The 20,755-nt window shown below is 39.9% G+C and overlaps 1 protein-coding gene across 27 annotated transcripts in view; it reads left to right on the top strand.

Moving 5' to 3' along the window:
• LPP (LIM domain containing preferred translocation partner in lipoma) overlaps window positions 1-20,755 on the top strand; it is a 723,625-nt gene that overhangs the window by 81,724 nt on the left and 621,146 nt on the right. For 4 of the 27 annotated variants that reach the window (XM_077991198.1, XM_077991195.1, XM_077991196.1 and 1 more), the window contains one exon: window positions 5,062-5,143. The exons of the other annotated variants lie outside the window; for them this stretch is intronic. In XM_077991198.1, the coding sequence (XP_077847324.1) occupies window positions 5,100-5,143 (44 nt within the window). In that variant the 5' untranslated portion in view covers window positions 5,062-5,099. The remainder of the gene's footprint in view (window positions 1-5,061; window positions 5,144-20,755) is intronic. 27 annotated transcript variants of the gene reach the window in all.

Below are 20,755 nucleotides of genomic sequence, written 5' to 3'. Positions count from 1 at the left end.
GTTTAAATATTAAGCGCAAACCACAGATGGAATGTGCCTTTCAGGAGGTCGAAGTTCACAGTCACTGCAGATGTTTAGGTGGGGCTGATGCAGTTAGGTATTTTCTATTTTAGGTATTTTGTGGCGAGGATAAAATGTTATACTTGATGACTTTTAAGGGCCTCCCTGTCTTAAGAGTCTAGAATTTTTTAGACATGTTTTCTTGTACATTTAAATAATTTCCATTTTAAAATGAAGGCTCTTTGGAGTCAAGTGCTTGTTCCTTTCTCTGTGATCTTGGCACATATAAGTGCTGACTTATCTTGGACAATCTCTTCTCCACTTAGCATTATTGAAGGAAAGGAGACTAACTGAGGATGTCTTGGAATTGTTTTGTACTGAATGTATTTTTGAAGATGATTTCTATGTTTCTTTTCAGGGTAGTTCCAGAGAAGTCTCTTTTTTTTTTTTTTTTTTTTTTTTTTGAGAGGGAGTCTTGCTCCTTCACCCGGGCTGGAGTGCAGTGGCCGGATCTCAGCTCACTGCAAACTCCGCCTCCCAGGTTGACGCCATTCTCCTGCCTCAGCCTCCCGAGTAGCTGGGATTACAGGCGCCCGCCACCTCACCCGGCTAGTTTTTTGTATTTTTAGTAGAGACGGGGTTTCACCGTGTCAGCCAGGATGGTCTCGATCTCCTGACCTCGTGATCCGCCCGTCTCGGCCTCCCGAAGTGCTGGGATTACAGGCTTGAGCCACCGCGCCCGGCCGAGAAGTCTCTTCTTTAGGACTCCTCCAACCACCATCCCCTGTTGTCAATGATTTGCTGTTTTTCTACTACCAGAATGCTTTGTTTATACGTCCAGTAAAGCATTCACGCCACTTCGGTCTGCTGTATGAGCCAGTTTTCACAATCTTTCTTCTCCTCTAGATTGTAGAAGCTCCTCGAGGACATGAATTATGTCTTTTTCCATAGGAGGTCCCATGTCATCTAGTATAATGGTTTGCAAATAGTAATAATGATGACTCATGAACTTGACTGTTTACTGAGCACCTACTATTTGCTAGACACTATTCCAGGTGATGGGACTACCACAAATGTTAACAAATAAGACAGAAAAATTAATGAGTAAATATGTAATATTCACACTGTGATCTATTAGGTTGGTGCAAAAGTAATTGTGATTTCTGCCATTACTTTTAATGGCAAAAGCTGCAATTACATTTACACCAACTTAAATATATTAAGAAGAAAAATAATTGAGGTTAAAGGCATGAGGAGTAGGGAGTACACAAATATAAGTTCACTGGCCTGAGAAGGTCTTGATGGTAAGCGTATATGTGAATGGAGACCTGAGTGAAACGAGGTAGCAAGCCAGAGATGTGTGGATGGGAGGGACCGGAGGAAGAGTGTGTAGGACTGACTGAAAACAAATGCAAATAACCTGAACTGAAGCATGCTTGGGACACGCCGGAAAAGTGAGGAGGGTAGTGTGGCTAGAGTTAAGTGTTTAAAAGTGGTCATGCATGCCAAATAAAAATAGTTGCAACAACCAGTAAGGCATGCATCAGAGATATTGTGGGTTCAGTTGCAGACCACCACCGCAATAAAACAAATATTGCAATGAAGCGAGTTGCACGAAATTCTTGGTTCCCAGTGCATATAAAATTTATGTTTACACTATACTCTTAAGTGTGTAATAGCATTATGTCTAAAAATACAGTGTACATACCTTAATTAAAAAGTTTATTGCTAAAATATGCTAGCAATTATCTGAACTTCCAGTGAATCCTGCTTTTGCTGATGGAGGGTCTGGTCATGATGCTAATGGCTACTGACTGATCAAGGGGGTGGTTGGTGAAAGTTGGGGTGGCTGTGGCAATTTCTGAAAGTGACACAACAATAAAGTTTGCTGCATTGATTGACTCTGCAGAGAAAGAGTGATATCAAGCTGTACCACTTCTCTGTAGCATGTGATAATGCATGATATCATTTTACCTCCAAGAAAACCTCTTTCAAAATTGGAGTCAGGCCTCTCAAACTTTGGATCTGCTTTGTCAATTAAGCTTATGAAATATTTGATATCCTTTGTTGTCATTCAGTGATGTTCACAGCATCTTCACCGGGGTAGATTCCATCTCAAGAAACCATTTTCCCTGTTCGTCCATAAGAAGCACCTCCTTATCCGTTCCAGTTTGAACAAAAGATTACAGCAACACACTTGCATCTTCATTCCACTTCTAATTCTAGTTCTCTTGCTATTTTCACCACATCTTCAGTTATTTCCTCCACTGGTCTGGAACTACTCAAAGTCGCCCGTGAGGACTGGAATAAATTTCTTCCAATCTCCTGATATTTTGACCTTCTCTTATGAATCACAAATGTTCTTAATGGCATCTAGAATGGTGAATCCTTTTTAGAAAGTTTTCAATTTACTTTGTCCACATTCATCTGAGGAATCACTATCTATGGCAGCTAGAGCCATGTGAAATGTATTTTTTATAATAATCAGACTTGAAAGTTGAAATTACTCTTTGATCCATGGGCTGCAGAATGGATGTTGTGTTAACAGGCAAGAAAACAACATTAATCTCTTTGTATATCTCCATCAGAGATCTTGTGTGACCAGGTATGAGCAGAAATACTTTGAAAGGAATCTTTTTTTTTTTTCCCTCTTTTCTGAGCAGTAGGTAACAGTGGCTTAAATATTCTGTAAACCATGCTGTAAACAGATGTGCTTTTGTCCAGGCTTTATCACTGCATTTATAGAGCACAGGCAGAGTAGATGGAGCATAATTCTTAAGGACCCTCAGATTTTCAGAATGGTAAATGAGCATTTGCTTCGACTTACAGTCACCAGCCACATTAGCCTCTAACAAGAGAATTACTCTGTCCTTTGAAGCTTTGAAGCCAGGAATTGATTTCTTTTCTCTAGCTCTGAAAGTCCTAGATGGCATCTTCTTTCAATACAGGCCTATTTCAGCTACACTGAAAAGCTGTTGTTTAGTATTTACCTTCATCAATGGTCTTAGTTAGATCTTCTGGATAACTTGCTGCAGCTTCACCACCAGCACTTACTGCTTCTCCTTGCACTTTTCTATTATGGAGACATATTTTTTCCTTAAACCTCAGGAACGGATCTCTGCTAGCTTCAGATTTTTCTTCTGTAGTTTCCTCACTTCTCTTTTCCTTCATAGAATTGAACAGTTAGGGTCTTGCTCTGGATTAGGCTTTGACTTAAAGGGAATTTTGTGGCTGGTTTGATCTTCTATCCAGATCACTCAAACTGTCTTCATATCAGCAATAAGGTTGTTTCACTTTCTTATCATTCGTGTGTTCACTGGAATAGCACTTCTAATTTCCTTTATGAACTTCTTCTTCTTTTTTTTTTTTAATTCACATCTTGGCTGTTTGGCTCAAGAGGCCTAGCTTTTGGCCTATCTTGGCTTTTGACGTGCCTTCCTCACTACGCTTAACTATTTCTAGCCTTTCATTTAAAGTGAGAGATGTGCTACTCTTCCTTTCACTTGAACACCTTGACACCCTTGTGGGGTTATTAATTGGCCTAATTTCAGTATTATTGTGGGACATGGGGAGATCCAAGGAGGGACATGGGAATGGCTGGTCAGTGGAGCAGTCAGAGCACACCTATTTATCGATTAAGTTTGCCATCTCATATGGCCATGATTTGTGACACCCCAAAATAATTATAGTCACATAAAATATCACTAATCACAGATCACCATAATATATATAATAATAATGAAAAAGTCTGAAATATTGTGATAATTACCAAAAGCTGACACAGAGCCATTAAGCGAGCACATACTGTTGCAAAAATTGTACCTAAAGACCTGCTTGATACACAGCTGCCTCTGCAAGTCTTCTATTTGTAAAAAACATGGTATTTGCCAACTACAATAAAGTGAAGTGCAATAAAACAAGATATGCCTTTATTTGTTAAGTGCACATTGAAGATGCTTGGGAAAAAATAAATTGCCTTTGTGATTTAAAGAATCCACATAAATCTAACAAAAGAATGACAAAACATATTTCTGTTTTTCAGCTTTAAGAGATGGGGGCAGCGAGTGGATCAGGAGCAGGATGGTAGTGGTGGGCAGCTCAGAACAAGTCCAGTTGCCGTGGGGTTTCCCTCCATGGCAGAGGGCTCTCCACTCCGTTTCTCTGCCCCTGCGGCAGGCACACCTGCAGGGATGCTTGGGCCCTGGGTGCAGATGGGCAATCGTATGCCTCATCACCCATTCAGGCACACACTTACTTGTTTTCCACATGCAAATATGGGCTTTTTGCGGATGAATTTAATACAGTTGTTGCTTCCTCATTTTATTTAAAACAAAACAAATGGCCAACCATGTCAGTTGAGGGTAGCAAATAGAAACATGAGTATTACGGTCTTTGCTGTTTGTGTCAATTACACGGCTGAAAGGAATCCCAGGCAAATCAGTCTTTTCTGTGCTCAATTTTATTTTTACTTTATATCACCTTTTCTTACTATCATTATTGGTTTTAACAAAATTTTTAAAGAGGGCTATCGCATTACTTTCTCTTAATCATTTTATCAATATTTCAGGCTCCTTAGTTCTATTTTGTGGTTTCCATCTTTGACGTTTTTAGTTTCTGAACTTGGGGCCCATCGTACGAAAAAGGCATTATGGAGTCTCCAAAAGCCATTGGCAGGTGGTATCTGTGACTTCCTTAGCCTGGAAATAAACAAATAAACAAGCACAAATTAGAAGTATTTGTCCTATTACTGCACTATTAGTATCGACTGCGCAACATCATGCAAAAAGTCACTTTCATTTATCTGGCAGGTCCTATGTAAACACCAATACAGTCAAGAGGGCTTGGATAGGTATTTGCCTTCATTTCTAATGAAACTTCAGGCCTCTAGGGTAGGATATCAAAATTGGTAGATCATTTGCAATTTATTTTATCCCAAACACCTCACTTTACAGTCAGAGAAACTGAGTCCCAGAGAGGTAAAATGAGTTGCACAAGGACTCAGAGAGCAAGAAGTAGAGATGGGACTTGAGCACCTCGATCTCTGGTATTGCTGTCCTCTAGTTCATGGAGCTGGCAGATGGCTACCTCTGTGACCCGGGATGATGGAGAGACCGCTGGACCCTTCAGAGGATCTCATCTCAAGGTGGGGTTTATGTGTAAATGATATCTGTGTGTTTCATTTTCCTTTCATAAACTAATTTGAAAATCCTTTTGGGATCAAATTTTAAGCCAGAAAGTAGTGAGGGGGGACGTGGGTAGGAATTGCTTACAACTTGCCTAACAAGGTTGTTGACTGCATAAGAGTCAGGAGTTTTGGGTAAGTCTGTGTGTGTGTGTGTGTGTGTGTGTCAGAGAGAGAGAGAGAGAGAGAGACAGAGAGGTAAAGAGGAACAAATGAAGAGGGAGAGGTCAGATTGTTTGACAGTAGCAACTTCATAGGCACAGAATTTCTGAGTTAGAAGGAAGTCTAATATGTACTGAATTTATTTCGTAGTGAAGGAAATTGATGTGCCTCGAGTAGCTGAGAGCCTTACTCAAGGTCATTCCGCTGTAATTGAGTAGTTAAAATATTAGACTAGCAACATACTTGAGTAGAAACTTTCATATAAAAAAGCATAATCATAACTATCCAATCATATTTACTAGTTAACTAGTAAGGCTGCTCAGGTGGGATAACACATCTATCTTCTTTGGGATTCTTCCCTCAGATGTGGTTTTGGTGGGAGGAGCATGGCAAGGGAGGAACGAGCTCCAAATGCAGTCCTCGGTGATCTGAGCGGACACACAAGCACAGATCAGAGACACTCTTAGTGAATGAACCTCCCCATTGGCTATATTAAAGTAATCCTCTGAAAAAGTTCCGTGTGGAGAGCAAGGCCAGTTAGGGAACATTTTGTGAATCTTTTATATGTCCTTAACTATATGATTATTTTATTTTTAAATGAAAAATGTTAGGATGTTATGGGGTATGTATGCATAGTCTAAAGTGACGATTTTAGAGGTAGCAAGACAGTGAGAATGTCCCTACATGTGAAATGGGCACAATTTTATCAGGGAAGTGTTAATAGAGGGTTAATGTTCTACACAGCGGCTGTAAGAATGATAAATGGTCATGGGGATAGCCTGACACTCTAGGAGCAGAAAGTGGTGGGTATGGATAGGACTACTGATACAGCGTGAATTCAACCTGCTGTTATCTGCGCAGGCCTCTCTGCAGCTGTTTGCCCTGAAGTACATGCTGTACGTTTCTCCAGCTGGTCCTGCATGACTGGATATAAATGCCTGTCCGCTGTGTGCTGGACAGCCCCAGACACCCTCGGCAGCCTGCTGTGTTTGTGTGAGACATGCTGTGTTAGGGATTTAAGCATCTCCCTACTTGTTCCTCATCTTTTTCTCTTCTCCTCCTTCTGATCTCCATTCATGTTTCCCTTTGGGGGAGAAAAAGTCATCAGAGTTGTTTGAAGTTTCATTTATGTTGATTTGTTTTTATTGTCAAGCTAATTTGTTTCCTGCTTGTATCAGTAACTGATGTACTTCATGTGAGACCATGTTATAATATACTTGAGTTCTTCTTGGCCCTCTGATATCTTTTCTTTTTTTCTTTTACTGAAAAATAAAAGATTTCCTTATCTCTTCAGACCTACAGCTTTCTCATCTACATGGACAACCTATTTTCAAAGAATCTTCGAGAATTATTGACTTTGTTATAACTACTACTATGTAAGTAATTTCAGATGATAGAATTCAAAATAGATTTAACTTGTTTTTCTAGAAACAATTTATTTTCCCTATAACTTTAAAGAGTAATGGTGGGGAATAGGACATTCTGAAAGTAAGAAGAAACATGCCAAATGAGTTTCTGACTTCCAGTTAGGCATTTGGAAAAAAAGTCTTTATTCCAGTGACCTCTGCTCATTGGAAAGCTTTGGGCTGGTAGATTTCATGATTCTGACGCTGTACGTCCTCTTGAGTTACAGTGAGTGATGAGGCCAAATCGCAGGGTGGATGGTGTGCTTTTTTTGGGCTAATGGGTGTTAAGGAGGCATGCTGTCCTTGGACGTTAAGACAGATCATTTCCTCAGTTGGGTAATGTTTAAGGAATCCATTAAATCCTTAAATATATGGCACACATAAGGCATGCAGAACTTTTAGAGACTCAGCCTTAACATGGGTTACGTTTTAGCATGGATGATTGGCTCAACTTGATTTTTACTGGGTTTGTTCAACATATTTCTCACTTATAGGTAAAAGCCTGCTTTTTATCCTCTCCATCCTCATCACCTTTTTAGTTGTGTTTCTGCTTGATTCTTCTTGCATTCAGGTCTATATTGTGTTATAAAAAGAGAGAGACAGAGAGAGAGAGATAAGAAGAAGAAGGAAAGAAAAAGAAACACACACACACACACACACACACACACACACACACACACATTGAATGGGAAGGCAGGAGAGTAGAGCTCTGACCCCAGCTCTGTCATAGCCACCTGTGTGACTATTTGCAAGCATTTTCATCCATTCAACAAATTACTTTTACCCACCAGGTACCGGAGGTACAAAACTGTGAAAGACACGGTTCTTACCCTCACCGCTTACAGTCAGGAGTAGAGAATTAGGTACACAAATAGAATGTGAAATCACTTCTCCTTTCTGGGTCTTCATTTTACAAATGCAAGAGCCAGAACTGGGCCAGGTGATCACCAAGGTCCCTTCTGAGGCTAACATGCCATCATTCATGCAAAATTCATTAAACATCCGATAATCACTTATCTAAGTGAAAATTAGCAAACATTTCCCCTTTCTCCTTAGTTTGTAGGGGATGATATTGAAGATGAATGAGGCAATGTCTACAAAATGCTTTAATAAGCAAGTTGGAGAAAGAGATTATGTAAGTTTGAGGCATTATTATTAATGAAAAATGAAAACAAGGGCTGATGTTTTCAGAGAGAGAACAGATGGTTCCTTTGTTCAGAATTTGAGTATAAAAAAGAGAGAGAAAAAAGATACTTGCCATATTGTTTAGGCCCTGAATGTGAGTAACTTTAAAATGCCAAAACAATCTGGTTAGGAAAGTCCCATAGATTCAAAATAGCTCCTACAGTGATCAAACTATAATTAATATAACAAAAAAAATGATGGTAAGAAAAATACTAATAAGAAATGCCACAGTGACAACTGACACAACCTAACAAAAAGTCCTATTTTTGCATCAACTCTAGAAACTTCATTTTTTTCTGTTTTCAGGAGTTATACCACACTGTGGAACAAACTAGTGAGAACCGATTTAAAACTGTTTCTACAGTTCCCCCTACCCCTCAGGTTATTTTAGTTTCCCATGACTCATAAAGGAAATCTTCAGGATTCACAAGAAATTGGCAATTCTTTTCCATCTTTGCTGTTGTGTATTGATAGGAAAACAGCGTGGTTTGGGGCATTTTAAATACAGAGCGAACTTCGAGGGATTTGGGGTCGTGTCGCAGAAGGCCGGATCTGGGAAGGACCTTTGAAAAGCTTGCACGGAAAGTTGTGAAATAAATGGTTTCTTTCTCTCTTTCTTTACTTCTAATATCTCGTGATCTGTGTCTACAATACACAAGCTAATTGATGTTATCCTTTTGGCGTGATTCTTGCTGTCCTGGGGTCTATCACTTGTAGGCTATGAGAATGAGGCCATAGGCCACCAAGCTGGCAGCACTGAGCAAAAGGTGCTAGACCCTTCTGCGTTCAGGTGACGTGTAACTGGTGCTGTGATTGGACAGGGTGACTAACCTCAGTCTCTCTGGGCGTAATTTCTTCACTGTGGAAAAAGGAGGCTAACTAGCAAGTTCACTCTGACACTAATCTGAGTTCAGGTCCACATCTTTTTTTTTTTTTAATTAATTATTTTATTTTTAAAATTTTTATTTTTTGAGACAGTCTCGCTCTGTCGCACAGGCTGCAGAGCAGAGGCACAATCTCTCCTCACCACAACCTCCACCTCACGGGTTCAAGCGATTCTCTTGCTTCTGCCTCCTGAGTAGCTGACAGGCGCCCGTCACCATGCCTGGCTAATTTTTGTATTTTTAGTAGAGGTGGGGTTTCACCATGTTGTGCAGGCTGGTCTCGAACTCCTGGCCTTAAGAGATCCGCCTGCCTTGGCCTGCCAAAGTGCTGGGATTACAGAAGTGAGCCAGTGCGCCCGGCCCATATACAGTTGTAAGAAGGCTGAGAATGGCTTTTAATTTGGGAGCGTTTAAAAGCAAACATGCTTCCTCCAGACAACAGTAACAAAATATTGACATTGTTGAGGTGGGAACTTCTTTAATGCTACCCGAACTTCTTGCTGAAATGGTTCTAGGCAGTTTTGCATAGCTAGGTGTGGTAAGCTCATTCACAGACATGGAAGAGGCAGAGTGGGCTTAGGGAGAGGCACAAGTCTAGTGGTCCAGCTTGGGTTCTGGGTTCTAGTCCTGCTTCTGCTACGAACCCCATGAGACCTTGGAATACCCATCTCTAAGGTTTCTTTTTTTTTTTTTTTTTTTTTTTTTTTGAGACGGAGTCTCGCTGTGTCACCCAGGCTGGAGTGCAGTGGCGTGATCTCGGCTCACTGCAAGCTCCGCCTCCCGGGTTCACGCCATTCTCCTGCCTCAGCCTCCGAGTAGCTGGGACTACAGGCGCCCGCCACCACGCCCGGCTAGTTTTTTGTATTTTTAGTAGAGACGGGGTTTCACCATGTTAGCCAGGATGGTCTCGATCTCCTGACTTCGTGATCCACCCGCCTCGGCCTCCCAAAGTACTGGGATTACAGGCTTGAGCCACCGCGCCCGGCCTAAGGTTTCTTTCAGAGCTGAATCACTGTTTGGTCTGTGATTCATCAAAGCAATTAGAAGACTCTGCCTCTCCTTCAAGGCCAAGACTTTGCTCAGAATACTCCCTAAGGACTTTCTCACTGTATGTGGCACTTTTCTCTATTAGACACTTTATTCATTCTCCATTGTATTAGAATCAAAAGTGTGATCGTTTGTTGTAAAGGTGCCTTCTCCATGTCATCTCTAATAACCTACCCCTCTATCCTCTGAGTAACCTACTCTTTTAAAGCAAGTCTCCTTTGGCTTAATCACACTGCCTGGTGCCTACTCAGCATTATGTGTTTGTTGTCTGCCCTGAAGTGTGAACTCGGTCGTGTCCTGCTCTTTTCTGAAGCCTCAGCATGTATGTCGGTACCTGGTTCATGGTAGATTTTCAATGAATCTGAGTGAATGAATGATGGATGAATGATTTTGTATCTCCTTACCAGGCCATATGTCCCTTGAGGGCATGGACCATGTCTAATGGGTGGCCACCTGGTGTCTCATTCTTGGTCCGTTGTTAGTGGTGATTTTTGTCCTCTTCTTTGTACTCATCATTCAAGGCTTGTATTAGGGTAAATTATTAGCATAATTCTGCCTGGTTTCCCACTCCACCAATCCCCCCTGCCTTTTTTTTTGAGACAGTCTTGCTCTGTCACCCAGGCTGGAGTGTAGTGGCACAATCTTGGCTCACTGCAACCTCTGTCTCCCGGGTTCAAGCAATTCTCCTGCCTCAGCCTCTCAAGTAGCTGGGATTACAGGCATCCACCACTACGCCTGACGAATTTTTTTATTTTTCATAGAGACAGGGTTTCATCATGCTGGTCATGCTGGTCTCGAACTTCTGACCTCGTGATCCACTTGCCTTGGCCTCCCAAAGTGCTGGGATTACAGGCTTGTTTGTTTTTAAACAGTTTGTGGGCAGGGATGGTATTTTCTTATGATTCTATTCCTTAGAGATCCTGGTCCAGAGCCATTAGCAGAGAAAATTCTCAGTAAATGTTTGCTGACCTAAACTTCATTCCACCACTTCTGCCTTCCTTTTGCCTTTTCACCTTCTCTTAGAAGGCACCTTATATGATAATGTCAGCTATGCAATAAAGACCACATAGTAAATTTAATAAAATAGGAAGCATGCTTCCCTCTTGTTTCTACCCCAACCCTTTTTTTTTTTTTTTTTTTTTAGATCAAAATAACATTGCATTTGGGTGTGCCCTGGTTTTATTTATTTATTTATTTTTATGTAGACATGGTGTCTCACTATGTTGCCCAGGCTGGTCTCCAACTACTGAGCTCAAGTGATCCTCCCACCTGGGCCTCCCAAAGTGCTAGGATTATAGGTGTGAGATACCACACCCAGCCCAGCCCTGCTTTTACAGAAAACAAAATAATGATGAATATATTGTACTACCCTCACTGTTTTCCTTTGTCTGTGAATGCTTCTTATTTTGTCAGGAAAAGGAAAAGGTTCTGTTTCTTGAACATAATTGTTGAAATATATTTTCAAGGTTTTTTACTTTATTTTTTGACTGATACCATAACATAGTGTGAAATGATGTGAGGATTTTCTAATGGAGAAATGACTTAGAATATCCCTTGGATGTCCTATCTGCTTTTTAATTGTTTTATCATCCCAGACATGTTTCTCTATTCCTGTCTCTTCTTTTATCTATAAAATGAGGTTATTGAACTAGACGCTGTCTACAACTTTTTTTTTCTTTCATTAACATTAAATCTCTGGTACCTGAGAACATTGGGATCAGGCAGATATTTCTAGGTGTCTGTTTCATTGGTCTGCCCTTCAAGTAGGAATGATGACCCATAGAATTTCTGTAATTATCGGCCTCAATAACTTTCTAAAGCCTTTAGAAAGCAGATACACTTCAATTTATCTCACTAATTTGTTTGTGATTAACACCTTCTGCCCCTTCTCATATCCCAAGCTCGGTGTTTTGATATTTAATTACAGGGAATTCTTTCCCCTTCATAGATGATATAGCAATTGTATTTCACTTCTCTTAGCTGAAATCTCTGCTGACTTTCCATGTCTTATGAATTTAAATAGTCTAAATAGGGCATGAGATCTTAAATATTCCTTCCAGTTTCTACATTTGCTACTCAGCCACAACATTTTCCCTGGAAAAGGGTGAAAGCCCGTGAGTCCCCCACAGGGTGGGAGCAGTGAATACACCCACATTTTCCTACCATCTGACACAGATGAGACACAAAGGAGGGACTCAGATAATTATTTAACTGAATCAACTGGGTTCCTTAATTCTCACAGTATTATCCTTCCTTACTTTGTAAATAGGGAAATGGAGGCTTAGTCACACAAAATGTCTTGTTCGAAGTTACTAATCGATTGAGTAACTTAATAATTTATTGACATCTGAGGCTTTTCTCTGATTTTACAGCCTCAGACCAGAAATGATGGGATCTCAGCCTTCTTTGCTTAGAGATTGGTGAGCCAAGACCTGGAGAGAGAACTCTGGTTGTCTTAAGTCGCCCAGATGAACCATTAATAGAAAAAGAATTCTACTCAGCCAGCACTTAAAAGCTCGACATGTTTGTGTGGAGACCTGAGTGTGACTGAGTTCAGATCACTTTGATATCCTGGACCTCACTTGACCCATCTGTGAAATGGGGTAATGAACTCTTTTCTGCATGAAGGCAGGGGACTGTCCAGATGACCTCTGGAGAATTCTTCTTACCCTGAGATCAATGGTTCTGTGAGTAGTATAACTCACACCCAAAGTCTTAGTCGCAGGGTACTTTAGTGGAAAAAAAAAAAATTGAGGCTATTTTTAGAGCCTTCATCTGTTTATAGACTAGTTGGTAGGAGAGCAATACCTTTGAAAGGTTAAGGAATAGTTTTAAACACTGTGTTAAGGATGTTGTCAAAACTAATATTCATGTATGAAAAGATTTTAACATTTATTAATATTTCTTTCTATAGATTGGTGAAATTGGTTTGTTATTTTTGTCATTTCACTTTTGTGGAAATTGAGCAAAGGTGAGAGATAAAATGATGTGATCAGGCCGGTTGTGTTGGCTTATGCCTGTAATCCCAGCATTTTGGGAGGCCAAGGTAGGCGGATCACCTGAGTTAAGGAGTTCAAGACCAGCCTGGTCAACATGGTGAAGCCCTGTTTCTACTAAAAATACAAAAATTAGTTGGGTGTGGTGGCACACACCTGTAATCCCAGCTACTTGGGAGGCTGAAGCAGGAGAATCATTTGAACCTGGGAGGTGGAGGTTGCAGTGAGCCGAAATCGCGCCATTGCACTCCAGCCTGGGTGACAGAATAAGATTCTATCTCAAAAAAAAAAAAAAAAAAAAAAAAAAATGTGATCAACATCAAAGGACACTGTAAAGCAGCAGAGGATTGAAGATTTTCCTAAGACTTAGTGGATGTAGAAGAGTTTAAAATATTCTAGCCCAGTGGTTTGCAAACTTGGCCACATATTAAAATCTTCAGAGGAACTTTCAAAAGATGCTTGCCCCCCTACAATGCTCATCTCAATCCCAGTGTCTATGGGTGAGACCCAAGCTCAGTTATATTTTAAAACTCCTGAGAGTTTAGAACTGTTGATCTAGTCTTGGTTTCATATCAATTTCTCTGATGGTATCTTGCTTGACATCTTACTTACTGGGCTGCATTTTTATGCTACGACTTCCCTGACACCCAAGTGAAAACCTCTGGTTGACCCCAAAAATTCACCCAAACAACATGAATGTAATAGGAACTCTTGAAAAGGCTTACAAGCCTTGAAGTAAATGTTGGGCAGAGGGAGCGAAAGGGTTAATGTTTTTTTTTGCATTGGGACCTGCCTTCTTTTTATGCTTCTAGGAACGTTTAAAAACGAGAGCAAGGAATATATTTCATTGCTTTAATTGTTCAAGGTCTTTTAAAAGCGTGTGCAATAAAATGCCATTTAAGATAACTGACCTTTATATTTTAATGCTTTTTGGAAGGGAACAATACCTAGTGTTCAGCTGCAGTATAACTTTTAATTATATATATATATATATAAAATATATATATGTGTGTGTGTGTGTGTGTGTGTGTGTGTGAGCAGAGCTTGTTTTGGAATCAGAGTGCTGAGGGTTTTGCTGCCTTCCCAGATATTTTACCTGTTTCTGTTTCAACATCAAGTTCCATTCAGTTGATGTTTCTTGACCTCATAATGTCTAACCTTTATATCTTTGTTTCCTCTGTCTCCAAACTTATCTGAGAAGGAGACTTCAAGGCCTGATTCATTCATTTTTCCTTCTGCTGGGAAGCTCAGGTGTGTCATGGAAGCTCATGTGGCCCAATCTGCATTTTGACAAAGAGGAGAGCTCCCTGCTCTCCCCTGCACCAATTCGTTTGGTAATTTTTAATCCCAAAGGCCACTGCTAATCCATTTTTAAAAATTGATGCTGGCTATTACGTTGTTAGATATAGCTCATCTTCCAACTCTAAACTTGCTCTTTGTAAAAGGGAAATAGTACTCAGGTTGCAAACATAGTGAACTGGAATTTCAGAGGCTTGAATTGACCTACAAAACTTGTAACTGTAGCCCTGGTTATACATCCACATGTGAGGTGTTGTCTACCCTCAGGAGTTTTAGAAGAAGAAATTTTATGGCATCACTTTCCAAATTAAGAAATGAAAATAGCCAGGTGCAGTGGCGCACACCTCTAATCCCAGCACTTTGGAGGCCAAGGAGGGAGGTTAGCTTGAGTCCAGGAGTTTGAGTTTGAGTGGAGTGGTCAACACAGCCAAGACCTCACATCTACAAAAAATTTAAAAATTAGCTGGCATGGTGGTTCATGCCTATAGTTCTCAGCTACTCAGGAGGCTGAGGTGGGAGGATCGCTTGGACCTGGGACGTCAAGTCTGCAGTGAGCTGAGATTTTGCCGCTGTACTCCAGCCTGGGTGACAGAGCAAGACTGTGTCCAAAAAAAAAAAAAAAAAAAAAAGAAAATATGCAAAATTCTTTGTGTAGCTCTGAAATATATGTATATATGTATATATACATAAATATGTGAAATAAAATTGCTTGTGCTTAATTTATTATTTTAAAATCATGTTTGAAAATAGAGCTAATTCTCAGTTATTACATTCCCCCCTCTCCTCTTTCTGATGGTTTTTTTCTTAACTTTTGATTGTAAATGATTTTAAACTTATTTAAAAAGTTGCAAAATAAGCATAGTCCAATATAGCCATATACTTTTACCCAGATTTGTCTATTGTTAACATTTTATCCCATTGGCTTTATCATCCTCCCCCTTCCTCCCTCCCTTCCTCTCTCTCTCTCTGTCTCTCTACACACATGCACACACACACACACACACGCTCTCCCCCACCCCATATATATATATATGTATTTTTTTTTCCCAGAAGTATTTGAGAGTAGGTCACATATATCATTGCCTCTACCCCTAAGTATAGTGTGTATTTCCTAATAATAAAAAGAATACAGACAGTCTCCTCATATTCACAGTATGGTAATCAGCTTCTGTACATTTGACACTGATTCAATACTTCAATCTACTGTCTGTACTTGTCCTTTGTCAGGTGGCCCAGTTCTGTCCTTGAAGAAAACTGCTTTTTTACCTTCAGTGTACAGTCCAGCGTAAGGTCAGGTAGTGCATTTAATTGTCAAGTCTCTTTAGTCTCCTTTGATTTGGAACATTTCCACAGCCTTTCTTTATCTTTTATGTCATTGACACTTTTGTAGAACATCGTGTTCTCCCCCTTTACAAATATAGTATTCCTCATTTTGTATTAGCCACTTGTTTCTTCACATTTTGATTCAATTATGCATTCCCCGAAGGAATATTACAAAGATGATGTGTCTCGCTCAGGTGTCACATCTGGAGTCTTTATGTGTCCATTTATCCATCATTGGGGATGTTAATTTTGAGCAACTGATCAACTGATCAAGGCATTGTCCAGTTTCTCCGCAGTATAGGTATTCTTTCCTTTGCAATTATTAAGCTATCCATGGGGAGACACTTTATTGTTGCTCCTCGTCAAAATATTACCCTACATTTCCTCCTAAACCAGTATTAAGTATGATGGCTGCAAAATTAGGATTCCATGTTACTACTCTCTTCACATTCATCATTTGGCATTCTGCGTTCTACTGTATGCGGGAGCTCCTTCCTTCTCCCCCATCTCTCTCTTCCTCTCCTCTCCTTTCCTCTCCTCTTCTTTTCTTTTCCTTCCTTCCTTCCTTCCTTCCTTCCTTCCTTCCTTCCTTCCTTCCTTCCTTCCTTCCTTCCTTCCTTCCTTCCCTCCTTCCTTCCCTCCTTCCTTCCTCCCTCCCTCCCTCCCTCCCTTCCTTCCTTCTTTCTCTTTCTTTTTTCTTTCTTCTTTTTTCTTTTTCTCTCTCTTCTTTCTCTCTTTCTTTCTCTCTCCCCTTCTTTCTTTCTTTCTTTCTTTCTTTCTTCTTTCTTTCTTTCTTTCTTTCTTTCTTTCTTTCTTTCTTTCTTTCTTTCTTTCGGTTATGGTCTTCAAGATTCCTGTTTCAATCTTTCATAATTCATTCCTGCTATATAATTATTTTGACTGTCAAATTACCCCAGATTTGGTCAATGGGAGCTGTATCAAGTTGACTCCTGTGTCCTTGAGACATGTACCCATCATCTTTGTTGTTGTTAGCAATTGATTAATTGCTAGAAGAAAAAGAGGTTCTAGTTTGGTCTTGTATATTCTCTGTCCCAGCCATGAAGTCAACTGTGTCTTCATTATGTCCTCACTCTTTTTAAGTGCAGAATGATGTTAGAGACCAATATCTGAGTGCGAGGTGTGCTCATTACTACTCTGGTGCCTTCACTTATAGGCTCTTTCAATGACTGGAGCTAGGAAATTTTATATATAAAAGTATATGTATATAAACAAAACCTACATGTATATGTATATCTGTAAGTATATGGAGGCATATATATATATGTATATACAAATACTACCACTAATAATTTGCTAATATCACTTACTACACAAAACAAATCTGTGAAAAAGAGTTGAGGATTTGCTTATGGTGCTCCTCCTTCAACTTAACCCTGCCCAAGACTGAGGGTATATTGTCAAATGCTCTTCAGGGATTACCTGGATTAGTTCTTTTGTCATGTCTCTTTCCCCTACATCCTAATGTCCTTATGTTCCTTTTAAAATACAGTTGGGTTCAAATGCTTCAGTTTGCTATCAGTTTTAGTTTCCTTCCTTCCCATCCTAGTTCGTTTAATTTTATTTTTTGAATATGTAAAACATTAACATGCTTCCAGAAGCCAAAACTAAACCAAAAGAAGTGCCAGTCTCTCAGATATTTGTTCTACCTTGTTATTCCCTACATCTCTTGGAGGTTTTCTTGATTATCTTTCTGGTATTTCTTTTTAATCCTGATTTTATATATATATATATATATATATATATATATATATATATATATATATATAACATTTCCTTTTCTTTCTTACACAAAAGATAGCATATTGTATATTTTCCTTTGCACTCTGATTTTGTGAAATTTTTTCTTCTTTTTTATGCTCCCTCTCTTCTTTTCTTCTTCTCTTCCTCCCTCCCTTTCTTCCTTCTTCCCTTTTTTTGTTTTTCTTCTCTCTCTTGCTCAACCAATTTGCTATGCTTGGACAGTTGGGTGGTTTTCTGCAATGAATAGCATTTTACATATGTATTTCCATATCATTAGATATATCTTTGGGATATAGTCTTAGAAATGGGAATGCTGGGTTAAGAGTAAATGTTTTGTGAAGTGTTTTAGTTACCAAATTTCTCTCTGATGGAATGTCCCACCAGCATTCCCAACTACAGAATGTCTGTGAAGCTCATGAATTGTTGCCAATTTGATGGATGAGAAATGGTATCTCAGTATAGTTTTGATTTGCATGTGTCCTATTAGGAGTAAAGTTAAGCATCTTTATGTATTTAATGTCCATATGTATTCATTTTGTGAGTTCTTTTTTTGTGAGTTACCTGCTCATGTCTTTTGCCCATTTTTAAATTTTATTGTTATTTTTTGGGGACAGTCTCTCTCTCTGTTGCCCAGACCGGAGTGCAATGGCACGATCTCAGCTCACTGTAACCTCTGCCTCCCAGGTTCAAGTGATTCTCCTGCCTCAGCCTCTCGAGTAGCTGGGATTTTATAGGCGCGTGTCACCATACCCAGCTAATTTTTTGTATTTTTCATGGAGATGGGGTTTTTCCATGTTGGCCAGCTGGTCTCAAACTCCTAACCTCAAGTGATCTGCCCACCTCGGCCTCCCAAAGTGCTTGGATTACAGGCATGAGCCACTGCACCCAGCCTCCCCCTTTTTTTTAAATTGGATTTTTGGTCTTTTTCTCAATTAGAAAAGTCTTCAGAAATTAGATATATTAGCCTTTCATCTATGAAGTATATTACACATATCTCTCCCAATTTGTTTATCTTTTGACTTTGATTGCAGTGTTTTTTTTTTTTTTTCTTTTCAGTCACATAAAATTTTTATACTTATAGAGACAAATTTAAGAATCATTTTTCTTATTGCTTCTGGACTTTGTTCATTGTTAGAGAGCATTTCTTAACACCCATGTTATCTGCATGTTAACTTCCAGTACCTGTATAGTTTCATTTTTCACATTTAGATCCTTAATTCATCTGCAGCTTATTTGTGTGTAACGTAACAAATGGATCTAATTTTACTTTTTTCCAAATGGTTATCTGGTGTCTCAACACCATTTAGTATGAAAATATCTTCTCATACTTCTCCTGTGATTTGAGATTGATGGTTACTTTTTAACCTACACCATGACTAGGTGTGAAGGAGAATGATGGTAAACAGTGGAACAGGGTAGTTAAAGGAAAACGAGGTCCCAGGTAGATAATGACTGAAACCCGATAACAACCTACATATTTTTGACTTCAACACAGAACTCTTTACCTTTTACAAGTCATCCTCTCTGGTCCATTTCTTTTGTCAAAAATTAACATGTTTAATAGAGAAGGCATTTAAAACAAAAGGAGGGTTTAGAGATTATCTGTGCTTTCCCTCCTCTCAGTAAAACCTGTAACACCCCTTCTTCCCCAAATAAATTATGAGAATGGGGCTGCATACATTTTTTGTGAGCACGTGTGATTATGTTCCTCTTGTTCCTCGCCACATGGTGATTACTCTGTGCCCTCTCCTGCAAACTGCCCATGTTTCACTGCTTGTAGGTCAAAGCTATATTGGGGGAGAAGTGAATTTGGGAAGTTTTGCAAGTTAAGTTGTGCTACCTGAGTCAGTGACTGTGTCTTAATTCACCTTTTTGCTTCCAGGTTCTTGCTCAGGGCCATCTGTGCACATGGTTTTCACTCAATAAGTGCCTCATGAATTTAAATGACTACACATTAAACTAAAACGAGGTCTGCCCACCTATTCTGAAGAAATTAAACTCTACAAATGATGTATTCCAAAACTACAAAAGAGGGTGAAAGCCAAAACAGATGAAGCTGTCCTTATATGGGCAGGAAAAACTCAGTAAGATTTTATCAGTTCAGTAGGTGTTGCATATGGTGATTTGGAACTGTCTGCCAGTTCCAAGATGGCCTCACTTCATTGTGTGGTCAGTACAGTTTGTATCTAGTCCTCATCAGGTTAGGCCTGGAACTCCCCAACCCCTTTTAAAAACAGCAAATCAGGGTTTCTGTGGTGGAATGGGGAGGAAACTGGCTTGCATTAATTGATGTATAAGGTAGCCCATGATAAACTCAATGCCACTTTTATACACATCTGGGAGCAAGAGCTTTTGGTTAATTGGCTTGCCTATGTTTTTGCTCTGCCTTGGATGCTACAGAAATGGAATTGTTTGTTAGAGTTGTTGCATGGTGAAGGAAGAATCAGAGCCAAGGTTTTGAAGGACCTAAAGGAGAACAATCTGTGTTCTGCAGGCGTCTTCCTCCTTGGGATACAAACAGCCCCCTGCCAACCACACGCAGTAGGTAGGATTCCTTCAATGCCTCTCCTCGGGTGAAAGATGTGGCATGTGGAACTGAATGATCAAAATCACTGGGGCAACTGTATGGGCGCCCTCCTGCAGTGTAACATCCTAACAGGACTTTTGACAGGAATGGGTACCTAAATATTTAGATTCCTGGAGGCCTCGTCTGTCTCAGCCATACCTACCAGTCACCACAGTGTCTCCTTTCTCTGTGTGGTACTGGATAAATACAGATAAATTCTACACCCTGACTTACTCCTACCTCATGCAAGGAAGTTATAAAATGTTTGAGTAGCTTACTTAAGTATTATTCCTGCCATGGCTTCTTGACCTGCCTTGTTGGAGCTGTGGAAAGCATCTTGGTTGCTTCAATACAAGGTTGTGAGTCATTTCATAGGTCAGGGTACTTACTATAGTTTGCTGAGCTTATCCACTGTGTGGATCCATCTTGGGAAAGGAGCAGAGAAGATACTGGGAATACCACATCTGCTGAAGACTGTGCTGGATGCTTTCTCCAGAGATCTCATCCAATCTTTTCAACACCCACTCAAAATATAGGAGCTGTTCCATTTCACAGATGAGGAAACAGAAGCTCAGAGACTTTACGTTAGTCTCCCAGGTCATCAAGCTAGTGTGAATGTTCACAGAACCGAGACTCTAAACCAGGTCTGAATACCCATGAAATTGATGCTTTTCCTCTATGCCTGACACATGCCACATCATCCCAAGGCATCACCTTTTCTTGAATCTTGTTCGTAGATTCTGGGCAAGCAGCCTGAGTTTGGTTCTATGAAACCTTTCCTGACCTCCTCCACCTCCCTGTACACACACTATGTGAACACTGTAATGGTTAGTTGTATACACAGTTGTTGCCAGTGCTAGACTGTGAGTTCTTCTAAATATCTTCCTACAGTGTTTAATTCATAGCTGGCTTTTGATACATATGTAGTGAAAATTCTGGTTTTC

The sequence above is a fragment of the Macaca mulatta genome, chromosome 2, assembly GCF_049350105.2.
Source record: "Macaca mulatta isolate MMU2019108-1 chromosome 2, T2T-MMU8v2.0, whole genome shotgun sequence".
NCBI lineage: Eukaryota > Metazoa > Chordata > Mammalia > Primates > Cercopithecidae > Macaca > Macaca mulatta.
The sequence above is the reverse complement of the archived record's forward strand: the minus strand, read 5'-3'. Positions and strand labels throughout refer to the sequence as shown.